Source organism: Microplitis mediator, chromosome 7 (genome assembly GCF_029852145.1).
Source record: "Microplitis mediator isolate UGA2020A chromosome 7, iyMicMedi2.1, whole genome shotgun sequence".
NCBI classification, from domain to species: Eukaryota; Metazoa; Arthropoda; class Insecta; order Hymenoptera; family Braconidae; genus Microplitis; species Microplitis mediator.
In genome coordinates this window covers 22,126,395-22,147,915 of record NC_079975.1, presented here as the reverse complement: position 1 = coordinate 22,147,915, position 21,521 = coordinate 22,126,395, and the positions used below count along the sequence as shown (strand labels likewise).

The 21,521-nt window shown below is 26.3% G+C and overlaps 4 protein-coding genes across 6 annotated transcripts; 2 read left to right on the top strand and 2 right to left on the bottom strand.

The window, feature by feature from the left end:
- The first annotated feature begins 50 nt into the window (after nt 1-50).
- LOC130671448 (glycerol-3-phosphate dehydrogenase [NAD(+)], cytoplasmic-like) lies at nt 51-8,933 on the top strand. Its single transcript, XM_057475345.1, has 8 exons — nt 51-353; nt 2,445-2,622; nt 4,298-4,438; nt 4,594-4,735; nt 4,919-5,031; nt 5,101-5,331; nt 6,238-6,437; nt 8,749-8,933. Exons 1-8 carry the CDS (start codon nt 313-315, stop codon nt 8,789-8,791), a joined length of 1,089 nt encoding a protein of 362 aa, XP_057331328.1. The 5' UTR covers nt 51-312; the 3' UTR covers nt 8,792-8,933.
- A 2,011-nt stretch (nt 8,934-10,944) lies between these two features.
- On the top strand, nt 10,945-18,652 carry LOC130670978 (glycerol-3-phosphate dehydrogenase [NAD(+)], cytoplasmic-like). Of its 3 annotated transcripts, XR_008990462.1 has the most exons (7): nt 10,945-11,228; nt 11,986-12,166; nt 15,958-16,240; nt 16,312-16,424; nt 17,529-17,959; nt 18,042-18,188; nt 18,542-18,652. XR_008990462.1 is itself a non-coding variant. In XM_057474627.1 (6 exons), the coding sequence occupies exons 1-6, from the start codon at nt 11,188-11,190 to the stop codon at nt 18,439-18,441; spliced, it is 1,080 nt and encodes a 359-aa protein (XP_057330610.1). In that variant the 5' UTR covers nt 10,946-11,187; the 3' UTR covers nt 18,442-18,478. The 3 variants fall into 3 exon arrangements, 2 of the variants coding, with proteins under 2 accessions (XP_057330610.1, XP_057330611.1); XM_057474627.1 differs by lacking the exons at nt 18,042-18,188; nt 18,542-18,652 and adding an exon at nt 18,411-18,478 and having other exon boundaries at nt 10,946-11,228; XM_057474628.1 differs by lacking the exon at nt 18,042-18,188 and having other exon boundaries at nt 10,948-11,228.
- Nucleotides 12,165-14,506, bottom strand: LOC130670980 (peroxiredoxin-6-like). Its single transcript, XM_057474630.1, has 5 exons — nt 14,289-14,506; nt 13,754-13,910; nt 13,028-13,245; nt 12,893-12,968; nt 12,165-12,827 (listed from the first exon to the last, which is right to left on the bottom strand). The coding sequence occupies exons 1-5, from the start codon at nt 14,369-14,371 to the stop codon at nt 12,699-12,701; spliced, it is 663 nt and encodes a 220-aa protein (XP_057330613.1). The 5' UTR covers nt 14,372-14,506; the 3' UTR covers nt 12,165-12,698.
- A 38-nt stretch (nt 18,653-18,690) lies between the features above and the next one.
- Nucleotides 18,691-20,979, bottom strand: LOC130670981 (complex III assembly factor LYRM7). The gene is made up of 4 exons (XM_057474632.1): nt 20,842-20,979; nt 20,617-20,689; nt 20,480-20,550; nt 18,691-18,876 (listed from the first exon to the last, which is right to left on the bottom strand). Exons 1-4 carry the CDS (start codon nt 20,863-20,865, stop codon nt 18,691-18,693), a joined length of 354 nt encoding a protein of 117 aa, XP_057330615.1. The 5' UTR covers nt 20,866-20,979.
- Nucleotides 20,980-21,521: the final 542 nt, after the last annotated feature.

Here is a 21,521-nt window from a genome sequence, read left to right as displayed (position 1 = left end):
ATTTACAAGTTTAATATTACATACAGTACAGAGTACAGTCACAGTCAGACTGCATTTGCGCATTTACTAAACTCTGTATGTTCCACTACTCCAATCTATATAACAACTCCTCCACTTTTACTTTATTCTGGTTTTTTTCTCCGTCTCTCCACTCTCCAGTTGTTCGTCTTCGTCTGCGTCGAGCACTCAAATAAAAAATTTTGCTTCTTGCTCCAAATTATTACACTAAAATAACTGATTAATTTAATTACATTTATTAATTAGTTAATTACATCAAATATCAATTATTTGTAATTTAAAAAAAAACATAAAATGTCTAAACAACGAGTTTGTATTATTGGTTCTGGTAATTGGTAAGTTATTTTTATCAAAATTAATACTGATAATTATTTTTATTCTGTATTTAAATTAATTATTTTAAATATTTGAATTTTTTCTATTTATTTTTTTTAAATGAATTTTTGACACGTAGATTTTTTTAAACTAATTTTTTTTATTGACAATTTGAGTGACAATATTTTGAATTCTTTTTTGGGAATTCAAAAATGTTTTAGTTTAGTTTTTATTTTTATTCTTCACGGCCTTGACCTTTGGTCATATATATATATATATATATATTTTATATTGATATAACATTATTGATTAAATTTTTTTAATACGGAAAAGAAAAATTAAATAACATGTCAAGGTTACGTAATTTAATAATTTATTATTATTGTTATTAAATTTAAGATGACGGAGATTTTAAATAAAATAAAAAAAAATGATCCTGAAGTTAACCGACGTCTTATAATTTTAGGATTTTTTTTAAAATGATAAATTGTTAAAAAAAAATAAACACAGGTAGAAAATTGAAAAAACTGTAAGTGAAATTTTTTCAAATATTTTTTTTTTAATAATTTATGGTTTAAAAAAAAATCCAAAAATTATTAGACGTCTGCTAACTTCAGTATCATAAATAAAATAGTGAATGTAGCAGACATCATACAAATTTAAAACTATAAAAAAATAGACTAAATAATTTTTAAAAAAATATTTCGAAAAAATGCACTTATTTACTTTTAAAATTTTAAATGCGCATTTTTTTAAATTTTATTTTACTAATTATTTACTTTATTTATTAAAAATTTTAAATTTGTCTGATGGCTGCTATGTTCTCACTCATAATAATGATCCTGAAATTAACAGACAATTAACAATTTTTTGATTTTTTTTTTGAATAAATCAATGAGAAAAAAAAAACTAAAAATATGCACATGTAGAAAATTTAAAAAACCATAAATGCAATTTTTTCAAATATTTCTTTTTTTGTAATTTATTGTTTTAAAAAAAAAAAAAAAAAATTATTAGACATGGCTAACTTCAGTATCTTATAAAATAATTAATAAAATTATATATATATATATATATATCGTTATATACATATGTATATATAGTTGAAATTTAAAAATTGATAAATTATTTTGTTTGTATTTAAATATAAAATCAAATTGATGTCAATTTTAAAAATGTATGAGAGTAGACTGTAGAAATTTTCGGGGTGAACGTGGATTAAATTTGGAGTAAATTCGGAGTGGGTTTTTTATGTATTTAATTCTCTTGAAGTAAAATTCACTCCGAAGAAGTTTATTTAATTCTAGAGCTCGGGATCAGAGTGAATGCGGATTTAAATAATTCCAAAGTCTCTCCACTGAATAAAAATTTTCTATTTACTCCGTATGCGGAGTAATTTTTTTTGAACTCCAGAACTGAGTAACGGAGTAAATTTGAATTTGAATCAAATTCATATTCACTGAATTTATTCCTGATTTTCCAGCGCAAATCAGTCGTGATTTTTTTTAAGTTTTTGAATTTACAATAAAAAAAAAGATTTCTATTTACTCAGTATACGGAGTAATTTTTTTTTAACTCCAGAATTGGGTGACGGAGTAAATTTGAATTTTAATAAAATTCATATTCACTGAATTTATTCCCGATTTTCCAACGCGAAATCAGTGATTTTTAAATCAACAATAAAAAGAAAAAATTTTATTTTGAATATTGAAAAATTTGAAAAAAAATCTACATGAACAAATTCAAAAAATATCTGAATATATATATGCATATAAATATATATATATATTTTTTCAAATTATAGTCGCATTGAATTAGCGAGAGAAAGTGATTCGGGTATCATCGAATCTGTAGTTAAATATTCAAATTAATTTTTTTTTATGTTACTCCAAAGATCTCTCGCTAAATTGACCATATTTTTTATTTGTCCATTTAATTCCGAGATAAAATTTTGATAACTCTATTTAGAAAACAATTTAAATTGATGAGTAACGTCAGCGATTATAAGAAATTGTATTTAAAATATTTAGTAGACTTATTATTCAATCATTTGAGAGGGAGTAATAATTACAATAATAATTGTTATTATAAAAATTGTATTTATTTTTTAGGGGGTCAGCAATCGCTAAAATAATCGGAGCAAACGCAGCAAGATTGGATAATTTTGAGGATCGTGTGACGATGTATGTTTACGAAGAGATTATTAACGGTAGGAAATTAACTGAGATAATAAATGAAGAGCATGAGAATGTTAAATATCTACCGGGTCATAAGATACCAGAGAATGTGGTAAGTTTATTTTTATATACACAAATATATGTTATGTTATATTATCTGTATCATTGATATCATTGAGAAACAGTATCAAATATTTTTAATCTCTTTCTAAAGTTTTAATATTTTTGTGCTCGTATTTTTAAACGTAATTTAAAATAAAAATAATGATATCACGTTAATTGATTCGTTATCGAAAAAAATGTCATTATTTTCAAGTCGTAATTAATTTAATTAGGAACAATAATTGATTAGAAAAAAAAAACTACTTGTAATTTTTTTGTTGCTGTTCATTGATTAGTTTGAAATAAAAAATAAAAGGAATAAAATTTTTATAACTAACAGATGTCATACGTCATAAGTCACCTTAAACAATTTTATCCAAGGACATACTTTTGTCTATTCGTATTATATTTTCTTTATCTTTATCATTTTATAAAGTTTGCATGACCTAAACCGATAGAAAGTCACAACTCCCACGATAGTTTAATTATAAACATACAATATATGTGTATATATATTTAAAAAATTTTTTAAGACAGATAGTAATCCATCAGTTTTATTATAAATATTTCGCATCACAAATTCCAACAGGACTTATATTTTTTTACTCTCTTTTGGCTTTAGGAAATTCTCTAAAACCAAAATGAGTGTGAATGTAGCAAACGTCAGACATCAGACAAATTTAAAATTATTAATAAATAGATACTTTTTATGATACTGAAGTTAGCCGACGTCTAATAATTTTTTGATATTTTTTTAAGCAATAAATTATAAAAAAAAAAATATTTAAAAAATTTTCACCTGTAGTTTTTTAAATTTTCTACGTGTGCATATTTTTATTAATTTGTTTTTTTTTTTTAATTTATTTATTGAAAAAAAATCTAAAAACTACTAATTGTCTGCTAACTTCAGGATCATAATTTTTTTTAGTACCAATCGTTTTGTAGACTTATTTTATAGCTAAAATTTTTTTTCCAATTTTCAGCTTTAGGATAAGACTACAGTATAATTAGCAATTAAAAAAAATATATATATGCTCTTTTGGTTTTGAACTCAGTGACTAAAGCTAAAAGGGCGAATGAAAATTTTTGAAATTAGTGACGCGATTTATTTAATTATCGTAATTAAATCATAAGATTTTAATTTCCGTATTTAAAAAAAATTTATATACTCATAAATTTTAATATTTAAATAAATAAATTTATAAAAGGATCTGAGATAATTAGCCTGTAAAAAATCGGGAGTAAATTCGGAGTAATTATGAATTTTATTTAAATCCAAATTCACTTCGCCGGAGTTCTGGAGTTAATAAGAAATCACTCCGTATTTGGAGTAAATAGGGAATTTGTTTTTCCACTGGAGTTATTTTGGAGTCATCTGGATTTTATGTAAATCCAAATTAACTCCGTCATTTTACTCAGAGTTCCGGAGTCAAAGAAAATTTACTCCGCATACGAAGTAAATAGAGAATTCTTTTATTCAGCGGAGAGATCTGAATTTTATTTAAACCATTCACTCCAATTCGGAGTTTCCATATTGAAAGAAACTTCCTTTGGAGTAAATTTTACTCCAAGATGATTAAATAAATCGACAGTCATCTGTTCCGCATTAACTCCGAATTGACATAATAATTAACAAAAATATTTATTTAAATCATTGTTATTAATTCTAAAATAACAATCAACAGATTGCTGTCCCAGATGTCGTCGAAGCAGCAGCAGATGCAGATATTCTTGTATTTGTGGTACCCCATCAATTTATAAGACGAATATGTAGCACTCTGCTGGGTAAAATAAAGCCAACGGCTTGTGGATTATCACTGATTAAAGTAAGTATTTAATTTTACAATAATTATTTTAATTACGGCGTATTTAAGTAACAGACTCGCGACCCGAAAATACAAATCTTTGAATTTTTCATAAGTTAATTTCTATAATTAATTCCAACAAATGTATATTAATAAAAAAATTTTTTTTTGTACAGGGGTTTGATCAAAAAGAAGGGGGTGGTATTGATTTAATATCACAAATAATAACTGCCGAATTAAATATACCAATGGCTGTACTAATGGGAGCTAATTTAGCCTCAGAAGTTGCTGATGAAATGTTTTGTGAAACGACCATTGGTAATTTTCTTTTTTTTAAATATTTTTACTGAGAGAAGTCGACAGGAATTAAATAAAAAAAAACTGAGTTGTAAAGTCGTAATAAAGATATGAGTTATAAAATTGTTATCAATATAGTCATATATATTTATGAGCTGTAATATAATTGCGGCCACAAATTAATTTTTTTTTTTTTCAATGCAGGTTGTAAGGATAATGCGATGGGCGTTATCTTGCGTGATATGATTCAGACACCGTTTTTCCGTGTTGTTGTTGTCGATGACGTTGATTCTGTTGAATGTTGCGGCGCTCTTAAGGTTCATTATTTGTTATATAATTAATTAATTGAGTTATTTATTGACTGAGGTTTTGTTTGTTTGTTAAAGAATATTGTAGCATGCGGAGCTGGATTTGTTGATGGTCTAGGACTGGGTGATAACACAAAAGCGGCGGTAATACGTTTAGGATTAATGGAAATGATTAAATTCGTAGATGTTTTTTACCCGGGAGGTAAACTGAGCACATTTTTTGAGAGCTGCGGTGTTGCTGATTTAATAACAACTTGTTATGGTGGACGTAATCGTAAAGTTTCGGAAGCTTTTGTTAAAACTGGCAAGGTAATTTTTTTTTTTTTAATTTAAGAACTAAGGGAGGGAGAGGCAAAAAGGGGTGGGGGGAGTACCTCTGAAATTTTATAAAAAAAGTTTGTTTTTTAAACATTTCAAAATATGATCCTGAAGTTAGCAGACAATTAATAATTTTTGGGTTTTATTTTTCAACAAATCAATTAAAAAAAAAATGCACATGTAGAAAATGAAAAAAACTACAGGTGCAATTTTTAAAAATATTTTTTTTTTTTATAATTTATCGTTTTGAAAAATAATCCAAAAATTATTAGACCTCGGCTTACTATGATACTAAATTTAGTCGACGTCTAATAACTGTTGGATTATTTTTCAAAACGATAAATTATAAAAAAAAATATTTGAAAAAATTGCACCCATAGTTTTTTTCATTTTCTACATGTGCATTTTTTCAGTTTTTTTTTTTTTTCTTATAATTGACTTAAAAATGTGACCCTGAAGTTAGCAGACAATTAACAATTCGATTTTTTTTTCAACAAATTAATCTTAAAAAAAAAAACTCAAAAAATGCACATGTAGAAAATTTAAAAATCTACAGGTGCAATTATTCGAAAATTTTTTTTTTTATAATTTATCGTTTTTAAAAAAATTCAAAAATTATTAGTCTTCGGTTAAAAATGATCTTGAAGTTAGCTGACGTTTAATAATTTTTGGATTTTTTTTTAGACAGTAAATTATAAAAAAATAATTTTTAAAAAAATTGCACTTATAGTTTTTTAGATTTTCTATGGGTGCATATTTTTTTCTGAAGTTGAATTGTTAAATAAAAAAAAAATCCGGAAATTTTTAATTGTCGGTTAACTTCAGAATCATGGATAAAATCAGTATCATAAAAAAATGATAACTGTAACGATAAATAAATAAAAATATTTGTTACAGTCAATTATTGAGCTAGAACAAGAAATGTTAAATGGCCAGAAACTCCAAGGACCAATTACTGCTGAAGAAGTCAACTACATGTTAAAAGCCAAAGACATGGAAGCCAGGTTTCCACTATTCACCGCAATCCATCGAATCTGTGTCGGTGAATTGCAGGCGACTGATCTCATCGACTGCATTCGCAGCCACCCGGAACACATGTAAGCTCAATAAAAACAAAAAAACAATCTATACAAAGTATACAAAGATTTAAGGATTATGATGTTGGAGTATTGGACTTTCTTTGTCGTTGGTTGTGGTGCTCTGAGGGTCGAGCTTGCTAACTATTTTCTTTTATTTTATTTTTTCATATTATTCGGACCTTCAGTTAGTGATAATTATTATTTTTAACATGTAAATATGTAGATGATAATTTATGAAAATCAAATCTTCAATTTTAGAGTTTTTAAATTACGAAAGTGTAAAATTGACAGTCCTACTCTCTAAATGTTGATCCTTTTCTGGGCTAGACATTTACTGGTGTAGGACTGGCTGGACCTGCCGGACCTTCTCATAGAGACTTTAGTCCAGTCAGAACTCCGAAATAAGAGACATTTTTCTAAAGGGTGCAAATTTTATTGGTCTGTGACGTCACACCCAAACACCTCCAAGATAAAATGTTATCACACCAGGGGTTGAAGCAGTGCTGCTCTATGCGCACATTTTTTTTCTACTTCAGCGACGGATTCACCTACAAATTTAGTATCTTTAAGCTTCGAAATTTCAAAATTTATTACGTGTTATTTTTTATAGATACAAAAAAAAATTCTGATACTTTTTTATGTGAATATTTTTCCTCTACAAGTGTTTTTTTTTTATTTTTTTTTTGTTTATAATCAACCCCTGGGGTTTTTTTTATTTTTGGGGGGAGCGTTTGTGGGTGACGTCATAGACCTTTAATTAAATTTGCACTAACTTTTGAAAAATGTCTCCTATTTCGGAGTTCCGACTAAACTACACTGTAAAAAATTTTCGGAGTGAACGTGGATTAAATTCGGAGTAAATGTGGAGCGGATGACTATTTATTTATTTAATCTCCTCGGAGTTAAATTTACTCCAAAGGGGAGTTTATTTTAATATTAAAACTCCGAATTGGAGTGAATGCGGATTTACATAAAATTCAGGTCACTACGAAATCACTCCCCTGAAAAAAAAAACTTTCACTTACTTCCTATGCCGCGTGATTTTTTTTTCTCCGGAACTCCGAGTGAGTTCGGATTTAAATAAAATCTAGATCACTCTGTAATCAATCCGAGGAAAAAAAGTCTCCATTTACTTTGTATGCAAAGTGATTTTTTTTTTACTCCTAAACTCCGAGTGAGTTCAGATTTAAATAAAATCCGTAATCACTCCCAATTTTTTACAGTGCATAGTTAATCTCTATATACCAAATGCAGAGTGTGGAAGGTCTGGGGCGAAGCTTTTCATAATGGAAAGTATTTGCTGTAGATGTTCACATTGAACTTACGGTACATATAGATCTTTGTTATCTATATATGTTACTCTAAGGGATATGGAGTCTGACAAGGGCCAATGGCTAGAATTCTATGGTTCTGTTCCCAGTCATGAGCGAATCCATACGTGCTCGTGTGTACGAGTCGTAGGTGGAAACCGGTCATGAACATGGAGACAGGCCATTAGATCGACCACCGTAATTAAAATAATTTACGAAAGTGTACAGCGGTTGTAGATAAAATTAATTAAATAATATATTTTTATATTTTTTACTCGTACACTTTCTGATAAATTTAAATTTAAATTATTTTACTTGTTACTAATTTTCTGCTTTAATTATTTTCCAAAAATTTTATCAATTAAAAAACTTTTTTATAAATTTCATTTACAAATAAATATATTTTTAAAAATTATTAAATTAATTTTTCAAAAAAAATAAATTTATTTTGCTTACGCATTTAAAAAATGCAATTAGTTGATTTAATCAACACTAGAACCAAAAAATTAATGAAGTATACTGATAAATATATAATTAGTATTTTAGATATACTAATTTTTTGTTATTTAATTAATTAATTAATTAAAAAATAATAATTATTTCATTTTACTGTTGATTTTTTTATGTTTGTCTGTTAAATTTGTTGTTGTTTGCTAGATTAATAGGGAATTAAATATGAAAAAAAATATATATAAATTATGAAAAACCAAGAGAATGTTCTGGATGTGATTAAAAATTGTTACCACTCTGAATTGTATCAGTACGGATTTAAAATATATATCAAATGTTTAATTATGTTTAAATTAATATTTTAATTTATTGTCCAAAGCTACTGTCCGTTGCTAAATAATATTTATTAATTTATTTATAAATAATCAAATGCATGTCTGTGTTACTTGTTATTAATTATAAATTAATTGGCTTGTTAGATAAAATTTAAATGAATCATTAATTAGTAAAATGAAATCATTCATTTTCATTAATTTTTTTTTTTTTCATTTCATTTAATTCATATTCAGGTACGACAATGACCAGAACGTGCCACCAAAATGTCATCTCTAATTGCCGACAGCTCTCAGTCATCGAGATAATAATTAATAATTAAAATTTTTTACTCAAGATTAATAATAATTAAAAGTTAACCAAATAAATGTAATATTTTTTTACAAGTCATGCCATAAAAAAAATATTCATTAAATATCATTTGAAAAAAATATTCGCATTTTTTTTATTTTTTTTTTTTTAAATTTATTTAAAATAAAATAAAATTTAGATTAATGTTAATTGTTAAGGCAATATAGTTTGTAAGTTTTTGAAAATAATGACGGTGATTTTTTAAAAGTATAGGAGAGTGAAATCAAAAATATATAAAGTGAGTGAATTTTTTGAAAAATATAAATGGAAGTTTTTTTTATTTTTGAATTTACACGCACGAGATTTTCGCGGGCTTTTTAATTTTTTTTTGGGGCTTAAAAAATATTATGGGGTAAAAAATATTTTGATACCTCTGTTATTTCTTTAACTCGCGTGCCAAATGCCAAAAGGGCGTATAATTTTTTTGTTTTTGGTGCCAAACGTTTTGTAAACATGTTCTAAGCCTAAAAATAAAAAAAAAATTTCCAAAGCCAAAAGGGCGTATATCTTGAGATACAAAGATACAAAGATCTAAAGATATACGCCCTTTTGGCGATAGTACGTCAAAAATTTTTTTTCTGCAGATCTTTACGTTTCAAGCGATTCTAAAAAGAATGACAAAAAAAATTTTTTTATACGCCCTTTTGGCATGGAACCCTATCTAACTGCTGTAATACGCCCTTTTGGCATTTGGCACGCGAATTATTAGTATAATTATTAATTTACCCACTAGCTATGGATTTTTTATTTTTAAAAAATTAACAAAATAAAGAATGTGTCCTAGAGTTTAATCAGCAGCCCGAGACCGCAGCCTTAGAAAAATTTTTTCGAAGCTTTAATTTATCGCCGTAAGATAAAAGATGGAAAATATTTGAATTATTTGTCATGATAATTTAAGGGGGGAAGCTGGTCTGAGATACAAAAAAAAGAGAATATTTTTTTTCAGAGTACCTTCTTTATTAAAATTCTCAAAATTTGTGACATTATTAAGCATCATGCAAGAATATTCTGCTAAATTTTCATAAAAAAATATTGAAAAATGAGCCAGTGGTAGTGGGGAGAGACGAGTCACGTCAAAAAAAAGTCTCCATCCCGTAGGCAGGATAACTCATGACCGCTTTATCTGAAATCAAAATACCAAAAAGATTTCTTTAGTACATAAGTTTATCTTGGATCCGAACGAAGGAATAAACAAAATATTCATTTTTGAATTTTTGGTAAAGGTGCAATCAAAAAACTTTGATTTTCCCCAAAAATTCTTCCTTTTGTTTAATTAAAAAATAAGTAGTTATTGAAAAAAAAAATCCTTTGTTCAAATCTAAGATAAACTTGTGTACTAAGGAAATCTTTTTGGTTTTTTGATATAGATGAAACAGTCATGAGTTATCCTGCCTACGGCATGGAGACTTTTTTTTTAAGGTGACTCGGCTCTCCCCACTACCACTGGCTTATTTTTCAATATTTTTTTATGAAAATTTAGCAGAATAATCTTGGAATGATGCTCAATAATTTCACAATTTTTAAGAATTTTAATAACGAAAGTACTCTGAAAAAAAGTTCCAAAAATATTATCTTTTTCTGGTATCTCAGACCCGCTACCCCTTGAATGTTTTTTCAAAATTCATTTTAAAATTTTTTACAAAAATGGTCAGTATTAAAAATTTATATGCAATTTTCTAAATAACTTTTTGAGATAAAAATTCTGTGATAAAATAATTGAAATTAAAAATTACCAGATAATTAAATAAGTTTCTCTATTTCTAAGACAATCGATTCGATTGATAAATTAATCGATTAATATGATTATATAAATAATGTTATAAAATAAGAAAAAAAATATGTCAATGTCACGTTGCGTAAAAAATCAATTGAATGCTATTTTGTTTAAAAAAAGACAAAAAAAGAAAGAGAGAGATTGATAAAAAAGAGCGTGACAGGAGAGTAAAATATTAATAGTAAGTAATGTAATAATTAGAGTCGCGGTGTTAAATTTAACATTGGCCGAGTACCCCGTTAATAGTTACGTCTCCGTTAGTACTATTCTCAACTCAGTTCATCCTTAAACGCGGATCCGAGACATTGGAGTCGATCCAACAGCAAAGACCTCCAACGTCCGACCAACCAGTTGACAATTAAATTTTCCTTCTCATTCTACCCTACTCTTTTTTTATCTCTCGTTATTTTGCTGCTAAGGTCAATGATTAATTTCAACCGGTGGTGACTTTTTAAGAAGTACTGGGACAGGAACTGTCAGAGTTCAGTCAGTCAAGCGATTGACACTCGATTGCACGTTACATCAAAAGTTGATTTTTTAAATTTCCAATATGTCTAAGAAGAAGGTCTGCATCGTCGGAAGTGGCAACTGGTAATTTTTTTTCAATACCTCGTTGAGATTTTAATTTAATTGCTAATTTTATTTAAATTTATAAAATCAGTGTTTTGTTTGTCATTAATGGGGACAAGATTTTTGCCTTAACTTCGAAATGAATGGTTCAAATGTTTAATATTACGGCGAAAATATTAGTTTTATAAAAAAATTTTTCAAATAAAAGTTGTAGGAAATTTTATTTTCTAGAGAAAATGTCTCTTATGATTTTTTTATACAACCAACATTTTCACCGTAATTCCAAAATTAAGATTCATAATGAATGATTCAAATTTTCGTTAATTATGAAAATTTTAATTTTGAAATTACGGTGAAAATATTGGTCGTATAAAAAAATCATAAGAGACATTTTCTCTAGAAAATAAAATTTCCTACAACTTTTATTTGAAAAATTTTTTTATACGGCCAATATTTTCACTGCAATTCAAAAATTAAGATTCATAATGAATGATTCAAATTTTTGTTAATTATCAAAATCTTAATTTTGAAATTACGGTGAAAATATTGGTTGTAAAAAAAAATCATAAGACACATTTTCTCTAGAAAATTAAATTTTCTACAACTTTTATTTGAAAAATTTTTTTATACGGCGAATATTTCCACTGTAATTCCAAATTTGGACACCATTAATTATGAATTGTTATTTTTAAATAACAGCAAAAATCCTGGTTCTAGTTATTAATATTTATTTTATGTGAATCAAAATTTTATGTAATAAAAAATTTAAATAATTCAGGGGCTCAGCAATCGCTAAGATAGTTGGCGCCAATGCTACTAAATTTAATAACAAATTTGAAGAACAAGTAACTATGTACGTTTATGAAGAAATGATTGATGGAAAAAAACTTACGGAAATAATAAATACTCAGCATGAAAATGTTAAATATTTACCTGGACATAAATTACCACCCAATGTTGTAAGTTATTATTTTAACTATTTATTCAAATTCAAATTACATAAGTAGTATACATTTTTTTAAAATTAGTTATCTATGGAAAATAAAAAATTATTTTTAATTTCATTTAAAAATTTAAAGATAATTATTATTTATTAATATTTTTAAAAATAAAAAAATGGCGCTGCCAGGATTCGAACCTGGAACTTTAGATTGTCGTCACTTTTTTTTTTAAGGTATATATTATTAGACCTCGGGCAATTCCATGTTCGGTCAATTGAAAATGCAAATTTTTAAACCAAATAAAATTCAAAGCGGCGATGGGACGAATCTTAGGTACGAAACCTCACACTTTTTGTATGAAAAATTCTTTCGGGTTTCACTGAGTTACGTCTTAGACTGGTCGATTATCGTCAATTGATGACCTTGATAAATTTACTCCATCTTACGGCGTCGTGTTAATTAATTTTATAAGAAAATATTAATTTTAAAGGATTAAAAAAAAAAACAGACTAAATAATAAATTTTTTAAAAATGAAGGAAAATAAATAAATTAATAATCGGTTGTAGTACGGACGTAAACTTTACCAGAAGGCATCAAAACTTTATCAACACCCCCGGGAAATAATGATGATAATTCAATATCATCAACTGTCGGTAGTATCATAACTTTTTCTCCAGGCTGTAAATAAATAAATTTTATTTTATTTAATTTAATTTAAGTTAAATAATTAAATAAAAACTTACAGTCCAATTAGCCGGGGTTGCAATTTGCGGCTTACGATCTACGAGTTGCAATGAATCGATGACACGTAGAATTTCGCTGTTGAATATTTAAATATTAAATATGTTAATAATTGAAAGTTATAATTATTGACTTACTCGACATTACGACCAGTTGAAGTAGGATACTGCATACTCAAACGTAAACGATGATCGGGACTTACAATATAAAGCGCGCGTACAGTTATCGCGTTTTCAGGATCATCTTTAGATTCTTCATCGATCATGTCTAATTTAACAGCCAAATTACGGTCGTCATCAGCAATTATTGGGTACGGAAAATCTCCGGGAATATCTTGGCAATATGATTTAATATCCTTTAATAATTATATATAATTTGTATATATTTATATATTTAACTAGTAGCATTCAAAAGTAATTATAAAAAAATTAAAATTGTGAATAAACTAATAGAGATACGACGAAAATTCATATGAACAATTTAGTAGGTAATTAAATTCTCTACAAAAAAGGTCTCGTTGAATTTTTACGTACGTCTAATTATTTCGACGCAATTGTAACTCAAAGTAATACAATAAATTTTAGCATCAAGTATTTTGAAATTGATCCCTTGTTTTTTTTTATAACTTTTAAACTATCGGAGATACGTTCATAAGTAAAGAGATCTTTTTTGTAGCAAATTAAATTTGCTACAATTTTTGTTTGAAACTTTTTTCTATAAAATTGATAGTTTCGTTAAAAATTCAATTTTACAGTTTGGAGGTGATTAAATTATATGATTCAAAGGAAAAATTTTTATTTTGTATAAATAGACTAGATAAAATTGAATTAGTTGAAACTCTTTATTTTTATTAAAGTACTTACATTGACCCAATCAACGTGATCCTTGAGTTTATCAACAGAATGTGCCAGTAATTTAACATTGCGCTTTTTAAAATGAGGATAATGGACAGCGATACGTCCAAGTTCTGTCGTACATACGGGCGTAAAATCAGCCGGATGTGAAAATATTATTACCCAGCTATAAATTTATTTATTTATTATAAAAATTTTTTTTACATTAATACTCATATTTAATTGTTTTATTTTTACACTCAGTTTAGAAAATTTTTTTTCCTAAACATTAAAAATTAATTCAATTTTAAAATTCGCGCTCATTTTTACAATAAAATTTATATTTTTTAAATTATTCATTAGAAATTTCATGTATCATAAATCAAAAATCCATCCAGTGTTTCAATGACAAGTTACTTTGATAAAATTTTCAAAATTTTAAATTTTCGCGGTAAATTATTTTTTTTAAATTCAATAAATAAAATTTAAATGCAGCGAACATTTGAATGAAATATTTATTGCGCATAGTAATTAGTAATAATAAATAAATTTAAAAAATACTTACGAGTCTCCTTGCCACTCATAAAAGTCAATGGGACCTTTAGTGGTGTCGGCTTGGAAATTTGGAATTATTGAATTCAATCTCATGTTGAATAGAGTAAATATTTCTTTAACTCGCGAACAATTGCTGTATTATTATTTATATAATAATAATTTTGTAGTCGAGTATTTGATGTACTCGGTATCAAGTCTGTACGAGAACTGATGCAGAACATTGATGTGGGTGTGTTATTTAATACGTCGCATTATTTGCGTAGCTTTAATGATACAGAATTATTCCCTTTGTGATTCTGTACATTATTTAGTATATACATATATACATATAATATGTACATATTAAATATATTCATAGATCTTGACGATAAGATTGGAGCAATATTCCACTGATTTATAGATCGTATTAATCATTATCGATATTAAATTTATTGATCACTAAATTTTTTTTAGATGAAATATTATAAATTATTTAAGATTCTAATCATCAATAGTTGAATAGTTTTTTTTTAATCTCAAGTAATTTAACCCACTTTCGAATGATAAAATTTTTTTTTTTTTATTTTTTACTTGTGAAATTCTCGAATTATGGACGCCTACTTATTTGCACAATTGTTTTTTTTTTATTTTATCAAAAAGTAATTAACGGTATTAATAAAAAATTTTAAAAACTTAAAACTTGAAATCTTTTTGTCATGCTTGAGATTTTATTAATTTTTTTTTACCGATTAATTTTCAAATTTATAATTATTTGTATATTTAAAAAAAATTTTTAAATTCAAAATAATAAACAAAAATTTTTTGAAATTCAGAGTAAAAATGAAGTTTTTGTTTGAAGTCCAAAAAAATTTGAGTTAATTTTTTTATTATAAATTAAAATTTTTTAAAATTCATAGGAAAAAAAATTTTTTTTAGAACAAAACATTTTTTTTGTCGTTTGAGATTTTTAGAACTTTTTTTTTTTTACCAATAAAATTTCAAATTTTTAATTATTTGTATACTTGTTACAAATTTAAAAACTCAAAATAATTAACAAAAATTTTTTTGAAATTCAGAGTAAAAATAAAAATTTTTTGTTTCAAGTCCAAAAAAATTTGAGTTAATTTTTTTACCATTAATTAAAATTTTAAAAAATTCACAGAAAAAAAAATTTTTTTAGAACAAAACATTTTTTTTTTTCGTTTAAAATTTTTAGAATTTTTTTTTTTACCAATAAAATTTCAAATTTCTAATTATTTGCATACTTTTTGAAAATTTTATAACTCAAAATAATTAACAGAAATTTTTTTGAAATTCAGAGTAAAAATGAAGTTTTTGATTGAAGTCCAAAAAAATTGAGTTAATTTTTTTTATCATAAATTAAAATTTTTTAAAGTCAAAGGAAAAAAAAATTTTTTTTTAAAGAAGTAAGATTGAGCAAAATATCGATAATGATTAAATAGTTAATAGACCAGACTTCCGTCGTATTTTAAAAATTACGTAAGCTTGACACGTACACATGCACGGAAGCGCATTGAGATGCAGCTGACCTTCAAGACACGGTTGGATCAGCGCCAAATTTAGTAAAGAACGTTAGGAAATAATTTGTTGATAATAGAAATAATAATCATAATGATGATAATATAGTAAATAAATCTCTAGGTTATTTAGTTGCCTTTAAATTTAAATATTTCTTTTAGGTCGCGGTCCCGGATGTCGTGGAGGCTGCTAAGGACGCAGACATCCTTATCTTTGTTATCCCGCACCAGTTTATTCGTGGACTAGCTGCCGCGATGTTGGGAAAAATAAAACCAACTGCGGTGGGACTGTCCCTTATTAAAGGATTTGATTCCAGTGATGGAAAAAGTATTAAATTAATTTCAAAAGTTGTTGAGGAACATTTGAAAATTCCCTGCTACGTTCTAATGGGCGCTAATCTTGCCAATGAAGTTGCCGAAGAGAAATTCTGTGAAACCACTATTGGTAATTCAATTATTAAATTAAGTCAGTTAATCAATTAACTGGAAAATAAAATAATAATTAAAAATTTTTAGGAGTAAGAGACAAACGACTTGCACCAGTCCTCAGAGATTTAATGATGACACCAAACTTTCGAGTTGTTTGTGTTGAAGATTGCGAAGCTGTTGAAGTTTGTGGTGCACTGAAGGTAAATATTTATTAATTATTAATAAAAAAAATTTTTTCACCCCGACTAAATCGCAATAAAATGACATGGGGGCGTATATATAATTTATCCATGAGGGTGAATGTCGCAGACATCAGACAAATTTAAAACTATAAATAAATAGAGTAAATAATTTAAAAAACAATATTTACAAAAAATGCACTTATTAATTTCAAAATTTTTTCAATGTGCATTTTTTAAAAATTTTACTCCATTTAATAATAATTTTAAATTTGTCTGATGTCTGCTACATTTACACTCATTAATTATCCGCCCTAATGGCAGCTGGGAATTATACACTGAAAAAAGAGCGGTGTTAAAATGGACTCAATTTAATACCGCGCGGTGTTAAAATGGAATAATACTGGTGCAGAAGGTGTAATTTGGAGGTGTTAAATCGGTGTGTAAAAAATATAAAAATTTAATGAATAATATCTGGAGGTAATTTCAATTTGCTATGGACTCATTTAAATAATTATTTATGCTAGACGTAATTTATTTAAAAATTACAAAATTTTACGCCCACCATTGCTATGACCAATAATTTAATTAATTAATAAAAATACTGTTTAACTTTCGTGATCGAGTAAGTAAAAGTATTCACAAAGTTAAATATTTTTAACAACGGTAAAGAATATTTACACTGGTGGCGGTTAACATCACTTTTAACACCACTTTCAATGTTGAAATTTAACATCAAAAATTTTAACACCTACACCGCCTGGACTTACCCCAGTTTATTTTACAGTTTACGGGCTTTTAAAAAAATATTTTTCCCGCCAATCGATGAATTTTTTTGAAATTATAAAAATTCAAAAATACATGATTTTTAATTTTTTTTACACGCCAATTATTAGACAAAAAAAATTTATATGCTCTTATGGTTCCTGGGATAGGTCCCGAGAACCATAAGGACATAAAAAAAAAATCATAAGTGAGATAAATTTTTATTTGCGTAATTTTGAATAAATAATTAATCACTTAAATTTTTTTGCATGTCTCTTTGTCTTTTCAACGGAACCATTTGTTAGGATACTCCCTTAGGATATTTGTCACTCTAAATAATATTTTTAAAAAAAATTACAGAATATCGTAGCATGCGGAGCAGGATTTGTCGACGGTCTAGGTCTAGGTGACAATACAAAAGCCGCGGTAATAAGACTGGGATTAATGGAGATGATTAAATTCGTGGATACATTTTTCGGGGGATCAAAACTTTCAACATTCTTCGAAAGTTGTGGTGTCGCTGATTTAATTACAACCTGCTACGGTGGCCGTAACCGCCGGGTTTGCGAACAATTTATCAAAACACAAAAGTCCATCAAAGAACTTGAAGATGAATTGCTGGGAGGACAAAAGCTTCAAGGGCCAGCGACCGCCGAGGAAGTCAATGGGATGCTCAAGGAGAAAAATATGACCGACAAATTCCCTCTTTTCACTGCCGTCCACCGGATCTGCACGCGGGAACTCAAAGGCTCGGATCTGATCGACCAAATCCGTAATCATCCTGAGCACGCGTTAGTATTTTATTTAATTATTTTATTATTTATATATATTTTTTATTCAATCAATTAACTAATTAGTAATTAACTCTCAAAGGGGAGAAACTTCAGACTTGTTGAACCCGAACCTCCACTTTGATATTAAAATTCACATATTTTTTAACAAAGGACTTTGTTAGTTTATTCGGCAACTATTTTTTTTAATTTATTTATATATTTATTATTAAATAAATTATTTTTTTACGTAAGTACGATAAATAGTTTCATATATTTTTGTATCATTCTCATATTTATTAAATAAATATCACGTGTTTATAATTTTTCTATGCAAGTAAACGATAAATTTTGATATTTTTATTATTTATTAATTAATTAATTACCGTTAAATAAAATAAACTAACGATGTCTACTTTTTAATTCATACTTAAGAACGTAATTAATAAATTAATTTGTTTTTTTATACTAGATTTTCTAAAAATTTATACTTAAGTCAATGATTTTGTGTTGCATGAAAAAAATTTTTTAAATAACTGGTGAGTTAATTAAAATAATTAATAAATTTGATAATTTATTTAAATTCATTATTTTATTTTTCAGGATGAAAATGGAAGTAATAGAAGACTAATTATTTTTACGTGAAGCTCAAAGGAAATTGTTACTAAATTTATCGTAAAATAAATTAATAAATATTTGTTTAGAAAAAAAAAATTGTCTATTTATTTTACTTATATATTTATTTAAATAAATCATTTTTTAAATTTAATATCACGACATCGACGCTCTGGTTTTGGAAGCGGAGTTCCTGGAGCCGGCACATTGTCAATCAAATGCTCTTTCCTTACATTTAATTCAAATGTCCCGGGTTTTGTTTCTACGGCTTGGATTATTGTTGTTCGGACTTCATGTTCTACTTCGTTTGCAAATTTGTTGAGCTATAAATTAATTTATTATAAATTTTTATTCCTTACTTATTAAGTGAATTATCTAATCCTTAGGATCTGCCTGTAACTGATCCCAGGAATCTTATCTTCTGACAAGTGATCCTAGATAATTGATCCCACTGACAACAAATCCTTTTATTATATATTTATATATACTAGACCGATTCAAAAAAATTGACTATTTTTTTTTATCAAGGACACAGTCAAAAGTATCAGTAGGATTCAAGAAAACGCCTGTTAAAATTTGATCCCTTAATATTAATTTGGAATTTTACAGCTTGGTAATAGCGTATTGTAGAAATAAGCCCAGGATACATTTTTGTGAAGAATTCAACGCTCTACAAAAAAGGTCTCTTATGATTTTTTGTTAAATCCTCCGGTTCAAAAGTTATTTGAGCTTGAAGTCAAATTTATAGTAAATTTCAAGATCTTTGTAATTTTCCATCGAAACTATCAGACTTATCACAAAATGTTATAGGACCTTTTTTGTAGACAATTTTATTTTCTACAAATTATCTCTGATAAAGTTTTTCAAAATTCCGCATTGTTTTCTAGTTATTACCATTTTAATGTAAAGCTCTTAAAAAAAATAGTGTTCGGATCGATTTTAAGATCTCGACATTAAAATGAAAATAACTAGAAAACAATGCAGAATTTTATAAAACTGTTTCAGAGATAACTTGTAGGAAATAGAATTGTCTACAAAAAAGGTCCTGTGACATTTTGTGATAAATTAGATAGTTTCGGTGGAAAATTAAAAAGATCTCGAAATTTACTATAAATTTGACTTTAAGCTCAAATAACTTTTCAACAGATGGATTTTTCAAAAAATTATAAGACTTTTTTGTAGTGTTAAATTCCCTACAAAAATGTATCCTGGGCTTATTTCTACAATACGCCATTTCTAAGCTATAAATTTCCAAACTTAAAATTTGTTTTTCCCATGTTATTTAAAATCGTAATCAGGGAGTACTTAATATTAATATCAAGGGCTCAAATTTTAACAGGCGTTCTCTTTTATCTTACTGAAACTTCTTTTGAGTGTGTCCTTGATAAAAAAAATTTAGTACATTTTTTTGAATCGGTCTAATATAGGGTAAGAGCACCAGTACCCAGCCTCAAACCAGTAGCCAGCCACCTCATATTAAATTATATCTATATATATTTTGAGCCAATGTTAAAGTATATGACCGTCTGGCTACTGGTTATAGGCTAGGGACTGGTACTCTTACCCTATATAATTTTAGTTACAAACATAAAAGTGAAATCTTTCTATTAAATTATCTCTTATAGATATTTTTTACACCCAAATATTTTATCAACTGATGACTTATCGCAGCACCACAGGTAAGTGATGGTCAGTGGACTCAGATCTCATTGGATCACTTGTCGGGGATCAGTTGATATGAAATCATCCCTAGTTTTCTTTTTGCAAACTAGTGTCCTAAATTAATTAGTTTTCTTTTGTTATCATTGGAATTGATTTGATAATAAATGAATTTAATCAGAAAAAAAACTTAATAATTTAATAAATGAAATATATGGAGGCTGGCAATCGAGTATTTTACCCTGATTATAATTAAAATAAAATTACCTCATTAATTGCATTCTCATCAGCAACATTTTTATATTTTTTATACTCATCATTTATTTTATTCCTTGTAACTAAAAAAAATGATTTATTTAAATAATAATTAGATAAGTAAATTATAGTAATTAAAAAATTCTTACATGATAATGCATACAAGTCTCCTTTAAAAATATTTAAACGTGTACGGTGTAATTTTTTGAATGTTTTAAGTACCTGTAATTAATAACTTATTACTTTATTTGTAAATTGAATTTTTTAAAATAAAAATTTCTGTCACTTGTCCCAGGTATGGACTTTAGGTTAAGTTTTAAATTCTTTCGAAATTTAACTGATTAAATTATTGGACAATTGTGTTTTTAAATTACCTCTCTGCGAAGTTCATTACTCATTTTAAATAATTAGTTATTTAATAATCAACAATTTATAAAATACTTGTTACAAAATTAAATGTAATAACTAAAAATAAATACTGGCTCGGTCGGTAAAAACAAATTCAAATATTTTTATTGGATATTGTAATTAACAGTAACAATTGTGAATAAATTAATTAATAATCAAATTATATATGTGTTCAATTAATTTATAAATTATTGTAATTATTTTTGTTTTCAAAATAAACTTTTAAAATTTTATTAAAAACTTAATTTTTTATTTGAAATTTAATTTTTTTTTATGATTTTGAAGTTAGCAGACAATTAAAAATTTTTTGATTTTTTTTTTGAACAATTAAATTTGAAGAAAGAAAAAACTAAAAAATTGCACCTGTAGTTTTTAAAATTTTCTACATGTGCATATTTTTAGTTTTTTTTTCGTTTTAAATTGAATTGTTGAAAAATAAATCCGAAAATTGTGAACCGTCTGCTAACTTCAGGATCATTTTTTTTTTTAATTTTTTAATTTATTAATTATTACAATGCAATTGTTTATAATTATTAACAATAATTAAATGATATATATATATATATATATATATATATATATATATATATATATATATATATATATATATATATATATATATATATATATATATATATATATATAT